Source organism: Trichomycterus rosablanca, chromosome 17, assembly GCF_030014385.1.
Source record: "Trichomycterus rosablanca isolate fTriRos1 chromosome 17, fTriRos1.hap1, whole genome shotgun sequence".
NCBI classification, from domain to species: domain Eukaryota; kingdom Metazoa; phylum Chordata; class Actinopteri; order Siluriformes; family Trichomycteridae; genus Trichomycterus; species Trichomycterus rosablanca.
Window position 1 is genome coordinate 2,074,798 of NC_086004.1, and position 18,224 is coordinate 2,093,021.

At 42.9% G+C, this 18,224-nt stretch overlaps 1 protein-coding gene across 1 annotated transcript in view; it reads left to right on the top strand.

The window, feature by feature from the left end:
* Window positions 1–18,224, top strand: part of fbn2b (fibrillin 2b) — an 87,460-nt gene that overhangs the window by 54,210 nt on the left and 15,026 nt on the right. Inside the window, exons 27-52 of the mRNA XM_063012479.1 lie at window positions 800–925; window positions 1,013–1,135; window positions 2,091–2,216; window positions 2,291–2,416; window positions 2,513–2,635; window positions 3,335–3,457; window positions 3,551–3,676; window positions 3,771–3,893; window positions 4,956–5,078; window positions 5,589–5,750; window positions 5,858–5,926; window positions 6,834–6,959; window positions 7,077–7,202; window positions 7,306–7,455; window positions 8,290–8,361; window positions 8,467–8,589; window positions 9,331–9,456; window positions 10,469–10,594; window positions 10,733–10,849; window positions 11,594–11,722; window positions 12,058–12,177; window positions 12,499–12,624; window positions 13,663–13,815; window positions 13,978–14,046; window positions 16,731–16,856; window positions 17,319–17,438. Of these exons, the coding sequence (XP_062868549.1) occupies window positions 800–925; window positions 1,013–1,135; window positions 2,091–2,216; window positions 2,291–2,416; window positions 2,513–2,635; window positions 3,335–3,457; window positions 3,551–3,676; window positions 3,771–3,893; window positions 4,956–5,078; window positions 5,589–5,750; window positions 5,858–5,926; window positions 6,834–6,959; window positions 7,077–7,202; window positions 7,306–7,455; window positions 8,290–8,361; window positions 8,467–8,589; window positions 9,331–9,456; window positions 10,469–10,594; window positions 10,733–10,849; window positions 11,594–11,722; window positions 12,058–12,177; window positions 12,499–12,624; window positions 13,663–13,815; window positions 13,978–14,046; window positions 16,731–16,856; window positions 17,319–17,438 (3,159 nt within the window). The remainder of the gene's footprint in view (window positions 1–799; window positions 926–1,012; window positions 1,136–2,090; window positions 2,217–2,290; window positions 2,417–2,512; window positions 2,636–3,334; window positions 3,458–3,550; window positions 3,677–3,770; window positions 3,894–4,955; window positions 5,079–5,588; window positions 5,751–5,857; window positions 5,927–6,833; window positions 6,960–7,076; window positions 7,203–7,305; window positions 7,456–8,289; window positions 8,362–8,466; window positions 8,590–9,330; window positions 9,457–10,468; window positions 10,595–10,732; window positions 10,850–11,593; window positions 11,723–12,057; window positions 12,178–12,498; window positions 12,625–13,662; window positions 13,816–13,977; window positions 14,047–16,730; window positions 16,857–17,318; window positions 17,439–18,224) is intronic.

The window sequence follows — 18,224 nt, forward strand, 5'->3', positions numbered from 1 at the left end:
CGATACTGTGGCCAAAAGTGTTTATGGCATTAATAAAAGCAGATGCTTTTATCCAATGCGACTTACAGTTGTGGCAGTATACAATCTAAGCAACTAAGGCCCTTGCTCAGGGGCCCAACAGTGGCAACTTGGCAGTGATGGGGCTTGAACTGGCAACCTTTTTGATTACTAGTCCAGTACCTTAACCACTAAGCTACAACTACCCTTCATTCTTGCAGGTGCTGGGCTTTACCTCCCTCTATCTGCCCCGTTAGAGTTAGTATTACTTATACAGGCAGCAGAAATCAATTCTGTGGCCAAAATTATTGGGACACCTGACCACGAGCTTATTGTGGTGATCTTTTCTTTTCAGCTAGAACAACAGCCACTCCTATGAGGAGGCTTCTCACAAGACTTATGTTTGGGAATTTGTGCCTATTCAGTCAAAAGATGTCATCGTTAATCAGTCAAGGCCAAGCACTGATGTTGGTGTTCCAGTTCATTCTAGAGCTGTTCAATGGGGCCTTTGGAGTTTCTTAGTTTTTGAATCAAGCTTGCTTTGTGCACAGGGTCACAGTCATGCTGGAACAGGAAAGGGCCTTCCCTAAAGAAGCATATATTTGATTTATTACACCTGTTAGCGATTGCTGTGTCTGAAACACATGAATTCAAAAATTAGAAGGGGCGTCCCAATACGTATGTCATTACTATTTATAGTCATTTGCAAGATTTTGTAGATTTAATGAATATAAATGTTTATTAATACAAATATAGATTTATTATAAACGCGCTGCATCTGGATCTCTCTGTTTCTGTGTAGACGTGAATGAGTGTGAGCTGAGCGATAACCTGTGCCGAAACGGCAAGTGTGTTAACATGGTGGGATCGTACCAGTGCTCGTGTGATATGGGGTACCAGGCCACTCCAGACCGACAGGGCTGTGTGGGTGAGTGACTCTTCTATTCATTCGTTTATTAATTATTATAAGTAATCTAAACCAGTGCTGATGTCGTGGTTATTTCTGTCGTGATAGATGTGGACGAGTGCACCATCATGAACGGAGGATGCGATACACACTGCACCAATTCAGAGGGAAGCTACGAGTGCAGTTGCAGTGAGGGATACGCCCTGATGCCCGACCTCAGGACCTGTTCCGGTAACCACACGCAAACACCCGTCGTGTTCAGTGTCTGAACTTTCACAGCAGTGCCACACCCATCTGCATTTTTTATTTGCTTGCTCTGCAGCCGATTTTAGAGTCTGATGTTTTTGGGTATTTTTAGGGGCCAATTTTATAATCTAGATTAAAACATCAAACATACGAGAGAGAGAGAAAGAGAAAACGCCCTTATTGTCATATAGTATAGACATCTACAGTCTGACTGTTTTTGATCCCAGTTGGGGTCAGTTTGAGCCCCAGTTGTGCCATGACATCCCTGTTTCCTGGGGTGAGACACGCCCGTAAAGCCACCTGATGCACAGAGGAGGCGCAAGTAGCCTGGTCGGGGTGTCTACCTGTTAACACTAGAATGACTACAGTTACGCTTTTTTGCGCAAGGGACTCTAGCCTCTCGATCCCCCGCTCCCCTGTTGTGAGCCATTTAGTACCCATTATCATGGTAATGACCCACAGCCTGTCTACACACAAACACCTCTGGCCAGCACTAGGTGGCACCGGAAGTTCCCTTACTGTCCATTGTTGTGGACATCTGATTACCACAGTGACCTAACACTGCAAAACCGAGTCACGTCACCCACCCACTTGCATACGGATTCTATTTTCCTTCTACCAGGTGTGTGGGGATTCGCCTCGCTTTCTCTCCAGCGAGGCGCGTCCTCACCCACCACACATACACGTAAACACTTACTCACCGATCTGGGACAGCTCGGTGGGTAGCACTGTCGCCTCACAGCAAGAAGGTCCTGGGTTTGATTCCCGGGTGCGGTCCGGGTCCTTTCTGTCTGGAGTTTGCATGTTCTCCGTGTGTCCCTGTGGGTTTCCTCCGGGAGCTCCGGTTTCCTCCCACAGTCTAAAGTGTGTAAAACATGCCGTTAAAATCCTAATAAATAAATAAATAAATTGATCTGAACCGGATCTGTTGTGTGTTCAGACATCGACGAGTGTGAGGACATGCCCGACATCTGCGACGGCGGTCAGTGCACCAACATCCCCGGAGAGTTCCGCTGCCTCTGCTTCGACGGCTTCATGGCCTCCATGGACATGCGCTCCTGTCTGGGTAAGGATCGAACCAAGCGACCTGGAGTTGTTTTTTTTACTGCGAGTGCCTGACCTGTCTGGGCGACTTTCCAGATGTGAACGAGTGCGACCTGAACCCCAACATCTGCCTGCACGGGGACTGTGAGAACACCAAGGGTTCCTTCATCTGCCACTGTCAGCTGGGCTACCACGTGAGGAAGGGCTCCACCGGCTGTACGGGTGAGTGGACGAGCGTCCGGACGTCTGCTGAGCTTTCGTACGGGCGTGGACTGCTGTTCTGACTGCTCTCCTGTGCGTTGTTGTTGTTGTTTTCAGATATTAACGAGTGTGAGCTCGACGCTCATAACTGCGACATGCACGCCGCCTGCGTCAACGTTCCCGGGAGCTTCAAGTGCCGCTGCAGGGACGGATGGGTGGGAGACGGCATCAAGTGTGTCGGTGAGTGTCGCTGGATGATTATTGCCGCTGTGATGCATCACATTTTATTCGACGGCTTTCTGTAACTGGGGATGACGATTTTCTCCCTATGATTTATTTATTTAGCTCTTATTTTAGCTGCTCAACAGTCCAGGAGCAGTCGTCCACTGCTGTTGACCCCCATTGCACCCGAGGAGGGTATATTTTGCCCACTGACCCCCTCTTATTCGCCCATACTTCGGTAGTCACGCTCTGATCTCCACCTTCCTCCACTTCTGTACAGGCACCTCGAGCTACCAACCAGGGTCCTTACACAGCATTGAAGACCCCGCCCCATTTTTTTTTAGCCTGGTCTTTTTCCCCACCCAGCAGATTAGTGGCCAATTTTGTCTGCTGCATTGCCGATTGCTCCCGCTAGGGGGCACCCAGTCACCCACCTCATCTCACAGATGAGCTCAGAGCTCAGAGAGTCCAGAATCCTGTCGATCGTGCGCTAGAAGAATATGAAGCTGCACAACCTGGGCGCATTTTTGAATAGGTGACAGGTTTGGACTGCAGACAGGCCAGTCTAGCACCTGCACTCTTATGCTACAAAGCCACGCCCATTGCCATGTACACTGTTGTTACCCGTGCAGAATGTGGTTTGGTTAGCTCCATGCTTGTGTTGTTTGATGAATGCGGTCATTCGGTCAGTCCTAACCCTGTGCTTCGTTCCGGCAGATTTGGACGAGTGCGCGACAGAGGACCACAGCTGCAACCCCAACGCCGAATGTGTCAACACGCCCGGGTCTTACCGCTGCGCCTGCAAGGAGGGCTTCAACGGAGACGGCTTCTTCTGCTCCGGTACCTCAAAAGCCCCCTACCCAACACACACACACACACACACACACAGTGTCTCAGGAACACACACTGACCCTCGTCTCTTTTCTTCCTCAGATACGGACGAGTGCGCCGACAACGTGAACCTGTGTGAGAACGGTCAGTGTCTGAACACGCCCGGTGGATACCGCTGCGAGTGCGAGATGGGCTTCAACAACAGCGAGGACAGCCGGACCTGCCAGGGTGCGCAAACACACACACACACACACACTTGTTAGTATACACACACATTTAAGTACGACACACACTCACTGTTCTCTTTCCTGTACACACACAGATATCGACGAGTGCAGCTTCCAGAACATCTGTGTGTTCGGAACGTGTCAGAATCTGCCCGGAATGTTCCGCTGTGTGTGTGACGACGGGTACGAGCTGGACCGCAGTGGAGGGAACTGTACGGGTAAGGACGCTCACTTCTGAAGTTTATACAGAATGCTTAGCAGGATGGGTGTTTGTCTGAGCTTTATATGCATTTGTGGGGGACTATTTGGGGACTATTCGGAGACTTGGGGGCAATTTGGGGACTTGGGGATTATTTGGAGACTTGAGGATGATTTGGGGGCGATTTGGGGACTCTATGGGGACTTGAGGATGATATGGGGACTATTCAGGGACTTGGGGATGATTTGGGGACTATATGGGGACTTGGGGATGATTTGGGGACTATCTGGGGACTATTTGGGGACTTGGGGCCAATTTGCAGACTTGGGGACTATTTGGGGACTCAGGGACAATTTGGGGACTTGGGGATTATTTTGGGATTATTTGGGGACTTGGGGATGATTTGGGAACTTATTGATGATATGGGGACAATTAGGGGACCTGGGGACAGTTTGGGGACTATATGGGGACTTTGAGGACGATTTTGGGATCTGCGGACTATATGGGGACTATTTGGGGATGATTTTAGGACGATTTTGGGACGATTTTGGGACTTGCGGACTATATAGGGACTTGGGGATGATTGGGGGACTATTTGGGGATTTTTGGGTCATAATGACTGGAAGACAAAATTCATTAGACTTAGTAGCAGGGCCTCGGAGTTCCTCATTACTGACAATGATTGACTGCAGCTGGCGACTTCTCTGTGCCCATATAAATAGGGCTGGTTATAAAAACTAATCACAAAGCACCTGGAACTGTAACAGAAAAGCATATAAATAGAAAACCTGCCACCTGGAGTGTGTTAAGAGAATGACAGGTCACAATTTGACTCCGTGCCCCCCCTGCTGGTCAAACTAGACCGAACAGGAGGGCACGACTCTTAACGTGGACCAACTTCCAGATTTCTATTTCTGTTCTCAACTTCTTTCAGAAACCCAGAAATATTTATGAAGCTACTTGTTCTTGCCCTCTGACGTGGCTGCCTCTGACGCCTGTGCCAACCAAGAAAAGCAATGCCCACACTTACAAAAAGGGCATCTTTCATATTTTATAACCGAGCGATTTCTCTCTTTTCCAGACGTCAACGAATGCGCCGACCCCGTGAACTGCATCAATGGCCTGTGTGTGAACATGCAGGGAAGCTACCTGTGTAACTGCCCCGCCGACTTCGAGCTCAACCCCACGGGCGTGGGCTGTGTGGGTGAGTGTGCCCGGCCGTGCCCGCCTACCTTCAGCCGATTCATCCTGAACGACGTTACTCTGTGGACAAAAGTATTTGGACACCCTCTTCTAATGATTGAATTCAGGTGTAATAAATCAATTATAGAAAGGACTTTGGGGCAACAGTTTAGGGAAGGCCCTTCTGCACAGAGCCCTGACCTCACTGAACAGCTCTGGAATGAACCGGAACATCAACTATGGGTTTCTTGTCCACATCAAGCTCTTTTGATTGGCACAAATTCCCACAGACGTACTTCCAAGTCTGGTGAGAAGCCGGCTGGTCACATAGCGGTCACTCTGATAGTATTAGTTTTTGAAATGGGACATTAAACCAGCTCATGCTCAGGTGTCCAAATACTTTTGTCTATATTAAATGGTGTGATTGTGTAGAAATCGAACCCTTCAAATCTTCATATTTAATGATAAATAATAATAATAATAAATAAAATACGTGTTGACGTCTTCCTCTGTCTCCCTCCTCCCCCTCCAGACACCCGGGTGGGTAACTGTTTCCTGGACACGCTGGATCGGGGCGACGGCGGTATCTCCTGCAGTGCTGAGATCGGAGTGGGCGTGTCCCGAGCCTCCTGTTGCTGCTCTCGGGGCGGAGCCTGGGGGAACCCGTGCGAACTTTGCCCTCTTCTTAACTCCAGTATGTTCTCCCAGCATACCACACTCACCCTCACACACCCTGAAGAGTCGACCCGGCCTGTGTGAGTGTGATTAAATAATCTCATTTTAATCTGGTTCTCTCTGTAGCGGAATATAAAACTCTGTGTCCTGGAGGAGAGGGATTCAGACCGAACCCCATCACTGTCATCCTCGAGGGTAAGAACCCTGTGGTTTTATCAGAGCACTCTGGTTACCTTACACCTACCAGTAGGTAGAATGGCAACTCTGATGAGTGTGTGAGGTGTGTGTGATACCCTTAGATGGACTGCAGGTGTGTTCAGTGTTTACAGGTTGGATCTGGACCCAGTGCAACCCTGATCAGAATGAAGCTACTACTAACAAGGAATTAATTATTGAAAAGTGTGCTAGTGTTTGTGTGTGTGTGTGTGTGTGTGTGTGTGTGTGTGTGTGATCTTGCTGTATGAAGGTGTGTGAGTGTGTGCATGTGAGAGTGAGTGTGTGTGATCTTGCCATATAAAGGTGTGTGTGTATGTGATCTTGCTGTATGAAAATGTGTGTATGTGTGAGTTTGTGTGATCTTTCCATATGAAGGTCTTTGTGTATGTGTGTGTGTGTGTGTGTGTGTGTGTATGATCTTTTCATGTGAAGGTGTGTGTGTGTGTGTGATCTTGCCATATAAAGGTGTGTGTATGTGATCTCCCCATATGAAGATGTGTGTGTGTGTAAGTTAATGTGATCTTGCTCTATGAAGGTGTGTGTGGGAGTAAGTGTGTGTGTGAGTTTGTGTGATCTTGCCATATGATGGTGTGTGTGTGTGTGTGTGTGTGTGATCTTGCCATAACAGGTGTGTGTGTGTATGTGATCTTGCTGTATGAAAGTATGTTTATGTCTGTGTGTGTGAGTTTGTGTGATCTTTCCATGTGAAATGAGTGTGTGTATGTGAGTGTGTGTGTGGGGGTGATCATTCTATCTGACGGTGTGTGTGAGAGAGTTTATGTGATCTTTCCATATGAAGGTGTGTGTGTGTGTATGAATGTGTGTGTCACTGTACAGTTAGTGATTGATACTGACCCGTCTTTGCCCTCTTGCTGACCTTTTCCAGACATCGATGAATGCCAGGAGCTGCCCGGTCTGTGCCAGGGTGGAAACTGTGTGAACACGTTTGGTAGTTTTCAGTGTGAATGCCCGGCTGGTTACTACCTCAACGAGGAGACGCGCATCTGTGAAGGTAACGGTCAGCCCATCATCACTGACCACTGAGTTTGTAGTCAGTGTGTGGAGTGTGTGAGGAGTGTGTGATGCCCATTTAAACCCGGTAACGATGCCGAATTGCTCCCCCCCTCAGATATCGACGAGTGCTCGGCTCACATCGGCATCTGCGGCCCGGGGACGTGCTACAACACGCTGGGTAACTACACCTGCATCTGCCCCCCGGAGTACATGCAGGTCAACGGGGGCAACAACTGCATGGGTAAGGAACTCAAAAACGTGGACTCCAGCGGTACTCCACCGGTCCTGGTGTAGGTGGTGCTGAACGTGCCTGACTGAACCCTCCGGTTTGTGCTTTGTTTCAGACATGAGGAAGAGCGTGTGCTACCACAGCTTCAACGACACGTGTGAGAACGAGCTCTCCTTCAACATGACCAAGAAAATGTGCTGCTGCGCCTACAACGTTGGCAAAGCCTGGAACAAACCCTGCGAACCCTGTCCCGTACCTGCAACCGGTGAGAGATCCCCACACACGTTCACTCGGTCTGAAATCCTAGTGATCTGCCTTACTGCTTCAGTAGAGAGACATGGAACGTATAAGACCGATTTGGTGACACTTGTGCACCTTCATACAGATTAAACATCAATGAGAATTTATTTACATTTGAACGGAACTCCGTTGGTTGCTCCGCATTATATTTGCCCGCCACGTTTGTCATTTTTTGTGAGAAAAGTCGTGCCGCACTGAATGCTGGGATTGCCTTCAGCGCTGAGGTCGGACGCTCCCGTGTCATTCAGTCAGATCATCACTCAGAATTAAGGCGCCTCAGTAAGAGCACTTTAAGGGATCTAAGGATTTAGACACGCCCTCTTCTCGGGAGTGTAGGATGACGTACATTGCGTCACTAGGTTTTCAGACAGATTCTATACAACCAAAAGTATTCGGACACCGTGTACTTGCTCGACAAACTATTTTAAAAGCTCCTCTGCTTCCAGGTTGCTGCTGATGGACCCCTGAGCGAGGCCCTTAACCCTCAATTGCTTAAATTCTATTCAGTCACTTTGAATGAAAGCGTCCTCTAAATGCCGTAAATGTGTTAAAATAAAGAGATCATTTCAGCTAGAACGACAGTCGCTCTTTTGAGAAGTATGTCTGTGGGAATTTGTGCCCGTTCAGTCAAAAGAGCTGATTTGTATGCCTGGACACTGTCATTGGTTCCAGTTCTATTCCAGGTCTAGCCAATCACTGAGATTCGAACCCTGAACCCCCAGATCTCAACACTCATGTGTTAGCATACTTTACCTTTTGAACCTTTTCTTTAACGGTGTTGTGTGTGTGTGTTGTGTAGTGGAGTATGAGCAGCTGTGTGGAAACCCCGCTCCAGGCTTCATCATCGACATCCAGACTGGAAAACCCATCGGTAAAATACAGACACGTGTGTTTGTATCACATGATCTCCTTCACACAGGCTTCGAACTAAAGTCTGTGTGTGTGTGTGTGTGTGTGTGTGTGTGTGATGATCCAGATATTGACGAGTGCCAGATTCCAGGGATCTGCGCCCACGGAGCCTGTATCAACCAGATCGGCAGCTTCCGCTGCGAGTGTCCGATGGGCTTCAGCTACAACAATATCCTGCTCGTCTGTGAAGGTAAACACACACCTGAGTGAATTAATTAGTGAATGAGTGAGTTAGTGGATGAATAAGTTAGTGAGTTAATGCGTCAGTGATTGAGTGAGTTAATGAGTGAATAATTTAGTGAACGATTGAATGAATAAGTGAATGAGTGAGTGCATTGGTAAGTAAATGAGTGAGTTAATGAGTAAATGACTAGTGAATTAGTGAGTGAATAAGTAAGTGAATGAGTGAGTGAATAAGTTAGTGAGTGAATATGTAAGTTAGTAAGTAAATAAGTCCTTGAATGAGTGAGTTTAGTAAAGAAATGAGTGAGTGAATGTTAGTGAATGAGTAGTAAATAAGTGAGTAAATGAATAAGTGAGTAAGGCAGTGAGTGAATGAATTAGTGAGTGAGTAAATAAGTGAGTGAGTGAATTAGTGAGTGAGTAAATAAGTGAGTGAGTTAGTGAGTGAGTAAATAAGTGAGTGAGTTAGTGAGTAAATTAGTGAGTGAGTGAATTAGTGAGTGAGTAAATAAGTGAGAGTGAGTTAGTGAGTGAGTAAATAAGTGAGTGAGTTAGTGAGTGAGTAAATAAGTGAGTGAGTAAATAAGTGAGTGAGTTAGTGAGTGAGTAAATAAGTGAGTAAGTGAATTAGTGAGTAAATGAGTGAGTTAGTGAGTGAGTAAATAAGTGAGTGAGTTAGTTAGTGAGTGAATGAGTAAATGACTGATTGCACCTCACTGTTGTTGTTTTCCTGTCGCTTGTCTCTCAGATATTGATGAGTGTAACAGCGGGGACAATCTGTGCCAGCGTAACGCCAACTGTAACAACATCCCCGGCAGCTACCGGTGCGAGTGCTCGCCCGGATTTAAACTCTCCCCCAGCGGAGCCTGCGTGGGTGAGTCTCGCCCCACTACACTCATCACACCAGTGTACAAATAAAGATGCTGCATAATCTCACTGCAGGAACCTCTACAGGAATTTAGGAACAATCCATGTGTTTCTAAACCCCCTGTAGATAAATACTCATAATAATGCCAATAAAGATCAATGGTTACAGGTCACAAAAAATATTATATGATTTTTACAATCGTACAGCACTGTTTACTGTAAAATACCTGAAGGATAAATGTTCCTGTTTATTACATAATAATAATAGTTTAGTTTATTTAGTCTGTTAATAATTGAATGTTAATTTCATTCTCATTTTTTAAATTACTACAGAGAATAGTTTATTATTGTTGTTATTATTATTGTTTATATTTGTATTATTATTTTTATTGTTGTTTTGTTATTTTACCGTTAGGTATTTGTTATGTTTTTATTATTTTTAAATTGTTTTTATTTATTATTGGTTATTATTGTTGTTAGTATTATTTTTATATTATTATTTTATTATTATTAATTTACTATTACTGTTGTTATTTTATTTTTTATTAATTTTAATTTTTGTTTTTATTGTTGTTTTATTGTTTTTATTATTATTATTGTCATTATTGTTATTATTATCATTATTATTATTATTATCATTGTTATTATTATTATATTATCATTATTATTATTATTATTGTTGTTGTTGTTTAATAATAATTATTATTATTATAGTATTATTATTATTATATTATCATCATCATCATCATCATCATCATCATCATCATTATTATTATTGTTATTATTATTATTATAGTATTATTATTATCATTATTATTATTATTATTATTTCTTTATTGTTGTTGTTTATGGTTCCTGCAGTGCTGTGAAAATGCAGAAAACAACCAAGAATTAAATTGTGTTTTTTTTGTAACTTTACAGTTTCCCTAAAGCTAAAGGCCGCCGTAAGATAAACGCAGTATTTTGTGACACCGTGGTGTTTTCTGATCATTAAAAACGTGGTATTTTTTACTATACAGACCGTAACGAATGTCAGGAAATCCCGAACGTGTGCAGCCACGGCGAGTGTATTGATACACAGGGAAGCTACCGCTGTCTCTGCCACAATGGCTTCAAGGCTACAGCGGACCTGACCATGTGCATGGGTGAGTGTCCAACACACATCTCCAGATCTCTTTTATCCTAGTCTCAGTCTGCTCCCCGTTTCATCATCTGAGGGTAAAAACGTCTCTGAAATATAATAAATTCTTTCATAACGTGGATTTTTACTCTGTGTGTCTCAGATATCGACGAGTGTGAGCGGCAGCCGTGTGGTAACGGCACATGTAAGAACACCGTCGGGTCCTACAACTGTCTCTGCTTCCCCGGCTTCCAGCTCACGCACAACAACGACTGCATGGGTGAGTTCACAGCGTCCACAATGTTCCACAACGTCCACCACAATGTCAGACAATATCCACAATGTCCAACAACGTCCACAATGTTCCACAACGTCCACCACAACGTCCACCACGTCCACAGTGACTCAGAACGTCCCACAATGTACCACAACGTCCACCACAACGGTCACAATGTCCCACAACATCTACCACAATGTCAGACAATGTCCACAATGTCCAACAACATCCACAATGTTCCACAACGTCCACCACATCCACAGTGACTCAGAACGTCCCACAATGTACCACAACGTCCACCACGTCCACAGTGACTCAGAATGTCCCACAATGTACCACAACGTCCACAATGACCCACAACGCCCACCACAATGTCAGACAATGTCCACAATGTTTCACAACATCCACCACAACGTCCACCACGTCCACATTGACTCAGAATGTCCCACGATGTACCACAACGCCCACCACAATGTCAGACAACGTCCAACAATGTCCACAATGTCCCACAACATCCACAGCGTCCAGAACAATGTCCCACAACGTCCACCACAATGTCCCACAATGTCCACAATGACCCACCATGTCCACAGTGTCTCTTAACGTCCACCACAACGTCTCAGAATGTCCCACAATGGTCCACAACGTCCACAATGTTCCACAACACGTCCCACAGCGTCCCACAACATATAAAATGTCCACAATGTCTCACAACGTGTCTGTGTATGTGTGTGTGTGTGTGTGTAGATGTGGACGAGTGCACCACTCTGAAAGGCCAGGTCTGCAGCCACGGTCAGTGCATCAACACTCTGGGATTCTTCCAGTGTCTATGCCAGGAGGGATTCGAACTCACGCCCGACTCTAAAAACTGCGTCGGTAAGATTCCACCAGCACCATCACAGCTCCATTGTGATGGTTGGCTGCACATATGGGTCTATCTATCTTATCTATGTAGAACCTTTCTGATGTCTTTTGAGTCCTTCCATCATGTGGGCACCTCATCACACAACCTAAGTAACATAACTTGTGGGGCTTAGTTTGGTTTAGTAGCTCCTTTTCTGTTCTGGCCATTACCTACACTCGCTCAGTGGTTATTATCTTCCTCCATGAGATTTTCAGCAGTTTTTAAATTCACTTACTGCACAACAGTTGTCTGTCTATCTTATCATTGTAGAAGGTTTCTGATGCGCTGTGTGTTGTTTCCTCTTCAGATGTTAATGAGTGTGTGACGTTCCCGGGCACGTGCTCCCCAGGAACCTGTCAGAACCTGGAGGGGTCGTTCCGATGCATCTGTCCGAAGGGTTACAAGTTGCAGAATGAGCAGTGTATAGGTGAGTCTGTCATGTTCTGGGAGCCAAAAAGGTTCTACCATAGTAAACTACCATAGTAAAAATAAGTCATTTTTATTCTTATCTTGTCTTTTATTGTTTTAGAAATGATAGAACTTTCTTTCAGGACGATGTAAACAGATTTTTGTTGGTTATACTGTTTAATATTGTTGATATTTTATTATTTTCTTATACAGTGAACCAGAATTATTTTGCCTGTTATTTCCTTCCTCTGTGTCATTATTTCTCCAGTTTTGTTTTCTGATCTCTAACGTGAACCCCGTTCTATTTTTTTGGTTGTTATTTTGCTCCCTTTCTCCTCAGACATTGACGAGTGCACCTCCGAGCCCAATACCTGTCTGTTTGGCACCTGTATTAACACACCAGGAAGTTTCCAGTGTATCTGCCAGTCAGGATTCGTTCTCTCTGACAATGGAAAACGCTGCCACGGTGAGTGCTGAGCTACAGACCTAGCTAGTGTTTAGTAGTGTGTGTGTGTGTGATTTGTGTCTGTGTGTGTATGAGAGAGAGAGAGATAAGTGTGTGATTTTTGTGTGTGTAAGTGTGATGTGTGTGATTTGTACCTGTCTGATAACTCTGTGTGTGATTTGTGAATGTGTGTGCGATTTCTCTGTGTGTATGTGATAAGTAAGTGTGTGATTTGTGTGTGTGATTTGTGTATGTGTGATGTGTGTGTATGTCTGTGTGTAATATGTGTGTGTGATTTGTAAGTGTGTGTGTGTGTGTGATTTATGTGTGTGTGTGTGTGTGATAAACATGTGATTTGTGTGTAATATGTGTGTGTGATTTGTAAGTGTGTGTGTAATGTGTGTGTGATTTGTATGTGTGTGTGTGTGTGATAAACGTGTGATTTGTGTATGATAAGTGTGTAATATGTGTGTGTGTGATTTGTAAGTGTTTCTGTGTGTGTGTGTGTGATTTGTAAGTGTGTGTAATATGTGTGTGTGATTTGTGTGTGTGTAATATGTGTGTGTGATTTGTAAGTCTGTGTGTAATGTGTGTGTGATTTGTAAGTCTGTGAGATTTGTGTGTGTGTAATATGTGTGTGTGATTTGTAAGTGTTTCTGTGTGTGTGTGTGTGTGTGTGTGTGATTTGTGTGTGTGTAATATGTGTGTGTGATTTGTAAGTCTGTGAGATTTGTAAGTGTGTGTTATATGTGTGTGTGATTTGTAAGTGTTTCTGTGTGTGTGATTTGTGTGTGTGATTTGTAAGTGTTTCTGTGTGTGTGTGTGTGTGTGTGTGTGTGTGATTTGTGTGTGTGATTTGTAAGTGTTTGTGATGTGTGTGTGTATATATGTTTGTATAATGTGTGTGTGTGATTTGTAAGTGTTTGTGATGTGTGTGTGTGTGTGTGTGTATATGTTTGTATAATGTGTGTGTGTGTGATTTGTAAGTGTTTCTGTGTGTGTGTGTGTGTGTGATTTGTAAGTGTGTGTGTTTGTAAATTCCTCTCTGTTGTTGTTTAGACACCCGGAAGAGTTTCTGTTACACCCGTTTTGAATCCAGTAAATGTTCGGTGCCCAAAGCTGTGAACACCACCAAGGCCGAGTGCTGCTGCAGCCTGATGCCCGGCGAGGGCTGGGGCGACCCCTGCGAACTCTGCCCCAGCGAAAACGAGAGTGGGTACCGACACGAGCGTCTGCACTCGCCCAGCTTTCTTCATATTATACAGTTTATACATTCATTTACTGTTATATACAGTGTGTGTGTGCGTGTGCGTGTGTGTGTGTGTGTGTGCATGTGTGTGTGATTGTAATAATTCTCATCATCTGTTTGGTCAGCAGCTGGTTTTACATCACTGTGTCCCTACGGTCTCGGAACTGTTCCTGGACGTGGTGAAGGACGCGTGGGTAAGATACAACACAAATACACAACACACACAGTCACACACACATACACACTACCATACACAATCACACACACTTATAAATCACACACACTACCATACACAATCACACACACACTACCATACAATACACAATCACACAAATACACATACACACTACCATACACAATTACACATACACACTACCATACACAGTTACACACACACACGACCATACACAATCACACACTACACAATCACACACTATTCAACATAATCACACACACACACTACCCAACACAATTACACACTACACAATCACACAATCACACACACACTACCCAACACAATCACACACTATTCAACATAATCACACACACTACCCAACACAATCACACACTACACAATCACACAATCACACACACACTACCCAACACAATTACACACTACACAATCACACACTATTCAACATAATCACACACACACACACTACCCAACACAATCACACACTATTCAACATAATCACACACACTACCCAAAACAGTCACACACTACACAATCACACACACACTATCCAACACAATCACACACTATTCAACATAATCACACACACTACCCAACACAATCACACACTACACAATCAGACACACTACCCAACACAATCACACACTATTCAACATAATCACACACACACTACCCAACACAATCACACACGGGTGGCACGGTGGCTAAGTGGGTAGCACTGTCGCCTCACAGCAAGAAGGTCCTGGGTTCGATCCCCAGGTGGGGCGGTCTGGGTCCTTTCTGTGTGGAGTTTGCATGTTCTCCCCGTGCCTGCGTGGGTTTACTCCGGGTGCTCCGGTTTCCTCCCACAGTCCAAAAACATGCAAGTGAGGTGAATTGGAGACACTAAATTGTCCATGACTGTGTTCGATATAACCTTGTGAACTGAAGAACCTTGTGTGAAGATAAACTACCGTTCCTGTCATGAATGTAACCAAAAAGTGTAAAACATGACGTTAAAATCCTAATAAACAAACAAACAAACAAACAATCACACACTATTCAACATAATCACACACACACACTACCCAACACAATCACACACTACACAATCACACAATCACACACACACTACCCAACACAATCACACACTATTCAACATAATCACACACACTACCCAACACAATCACACACTATTAAACATAATCACACACACTACCCAACACAATCACACACTACACAATCACACACACACTACCCAACACAATCACACACTATTCAACATAATCACACACACACTACCCAACACAATCACACACTATTCAACATAATCACACACACTACCCAACACAATCACACACTACACAATCACACAATCACACACACACTACCCAACACAATCACACACTATTCAACATAATCACACACACTACCCAACACAATCACACACTACACAATCACACACACTACCCAACACAATCACACACTATTCAACATAATCACACACACTACCCAACACAATCACACACTATTCAACATAATCACACACACACACTACCCAACACAATCACACACTATTCAACATAATCACACACACACACTACCCAACACAATCACACACTATTCAACATAATCACACACACACACTACCCAACACAATCACACACTATTCAACATAATCACACACACACACTACCCAACACAATCACACACTATTCAACATAATCACACACACACTACCCAACACAATCACACACTATTCAACATAATCACACACACACTACCCAACACAATCACACACTACACAATCACACAATCACACACACACTACCCAACACAATCACACACTATTCAACATAATCACACACACACACTACCCAACACAATCACACACTACACAATCACACACACACACACTACCCAACACAATCACACACACACACTACCCAACACAATCACACACTACACAATCACACACACTACCCAACACAATCACACACTATTCAACATAATCACACACACTACCCAACACAATCACACACTATTCAACATAATCACACACACACACTACCCAACACAATCACACACTACACAATCACACACACACTACCCAACACAATCACACACTATTCAACATAATCACACACACACACACTACCCAACACAATCACACACTATTCAACATAATCACACACACACACACACACACACTACCCAACACAATCACACACTATTCAACATAATCACACACACACTACCCAACACAATCACACACTATTCAACATAATCACACACACACTACCCAACACAATCACACACTATTCAACATAATCACACACACACTACCCAACACAATCACATAATCACACAATCACACACACTACCCAACACAATCACACACTATTCAACATAATCACACACACACACTACCCAACACAATCACACACTACACAATCACACAATCACACACACACACTACCCAACACAATCACACACTATTCAACATAATCACACACACACTACCCAACACAATCACACACTATTCAACATAATCACACACACTACCCAACACAATCACACACTATTCAGCACAATCACACACACACACTACCCAACACAATCACACACATTACACAATCACACACACTACACAATCACACACACTACACAATCAGTAATGTTGCACTTTGATGTTGTGTGGTGCAGATATGAACGAGTGTCAGGACAACCCGGGGATCTGTGAGAACGGTCAGTGTATCAACACTGACGGGTCATTCCGCTGTGAGTGTCCCTTCGGCTACAACCTCGACTACACAGGCATCAAATGTGTGGGTGAGTATAAACACACACACACACACGTACACACATACACTCACACACACCGAGCCACAGATCGGGGGGGTATTTTCAGAATTTTCTGGAAGGGCTGCTGACTTGTTACTGCTTTACTCACTCAGCTTGTCTTCATTTGAAGAATTTAAATATAAAATTAATTCTAATGACTTTTATTCCTACTGTGACCAACTGTTTTACTTCAGAATGTAAAATTATTATTATTTTTTTATATCATGATGCTCTTATTAAAGTAATAAATGTAGAGATATTCATGTTGTGTCATTTCATGTAACTGAACCAAATATAATATACACTCAAATACACACAATATACATTAAAGCTGCTGTAACATTATAAATGTCCTCCTGTGGGATAGGCTATCTCATCTTCAGAAACTCTCTCAGAAACACAGAAAACAAACATGTTGGTGTTTAAACGTGTTGTTCTTCCTTCTCTCAGATACAGACGAGTGTTCCATCGGGAACCCGTGTGGTAACGGTACCTGCACTAATGTGGAGGGTGGATTTGAGTGTTCCTGTCAGGAGGGCTTCGAACCTGGACCCATGATGACCTGTGAAGGTGTGTGTGTGTGTCTGTGTGTGTGTGTGTGTGTGTGTGTGTGTGTGTGCTCCTTTATGTTTTAATGAATCACCAAGCTTGTTCTCACAGGCATTATTCAATTTATAAAAATATTTAGTTGTTAGTGTTTGGAAGGCGACGTAGTCTAGTGTTTCCTCCATAGATCACAAAAGATGCTTAAAATTACTTTAATATTTAAGACCACAAACTTTTTTTTACTCAAAAAAGGATTATTATTATTATTATTATTATTAGTTGTAAGTAGTAGTAGTAGTATTTTTATTATTATTATTTTTATTATTAATTATTATTTTAATTATTTTTTTTATTATTAATTATAATTTGTATTATTTTTATTAGTAGTACTATTATTATTATTAGTTGTAAGTAGTAGTATTTTTATTGTTTTGTTATTTTTATTATTATTATTATTATTATTAGTTGTATTATTATTTTTATTATTATTATTTTTGTTGTTATAATTATTATTATTAGTTGTATTATTATTATTATTATTAGTTGTATTATTATTTTTATTGTTAAAATTATTTTATTATTAATTATTATTACTAGTTGTGAGTAGTAGTAGTATTTTTATTATTATTTTTAATATTATTATTAGTTGTATTATTATTATTATTATTATTAGTTGTAAGTAGTAGTATTTTTATTATTATTATTATTATTATTAGTTGTATTATTAATATTTGTATTATTATTACTATTTTATTATTATTTATTTTGTTTTATTATTATTATTACTATCATTGTTATTATTTGTAATAC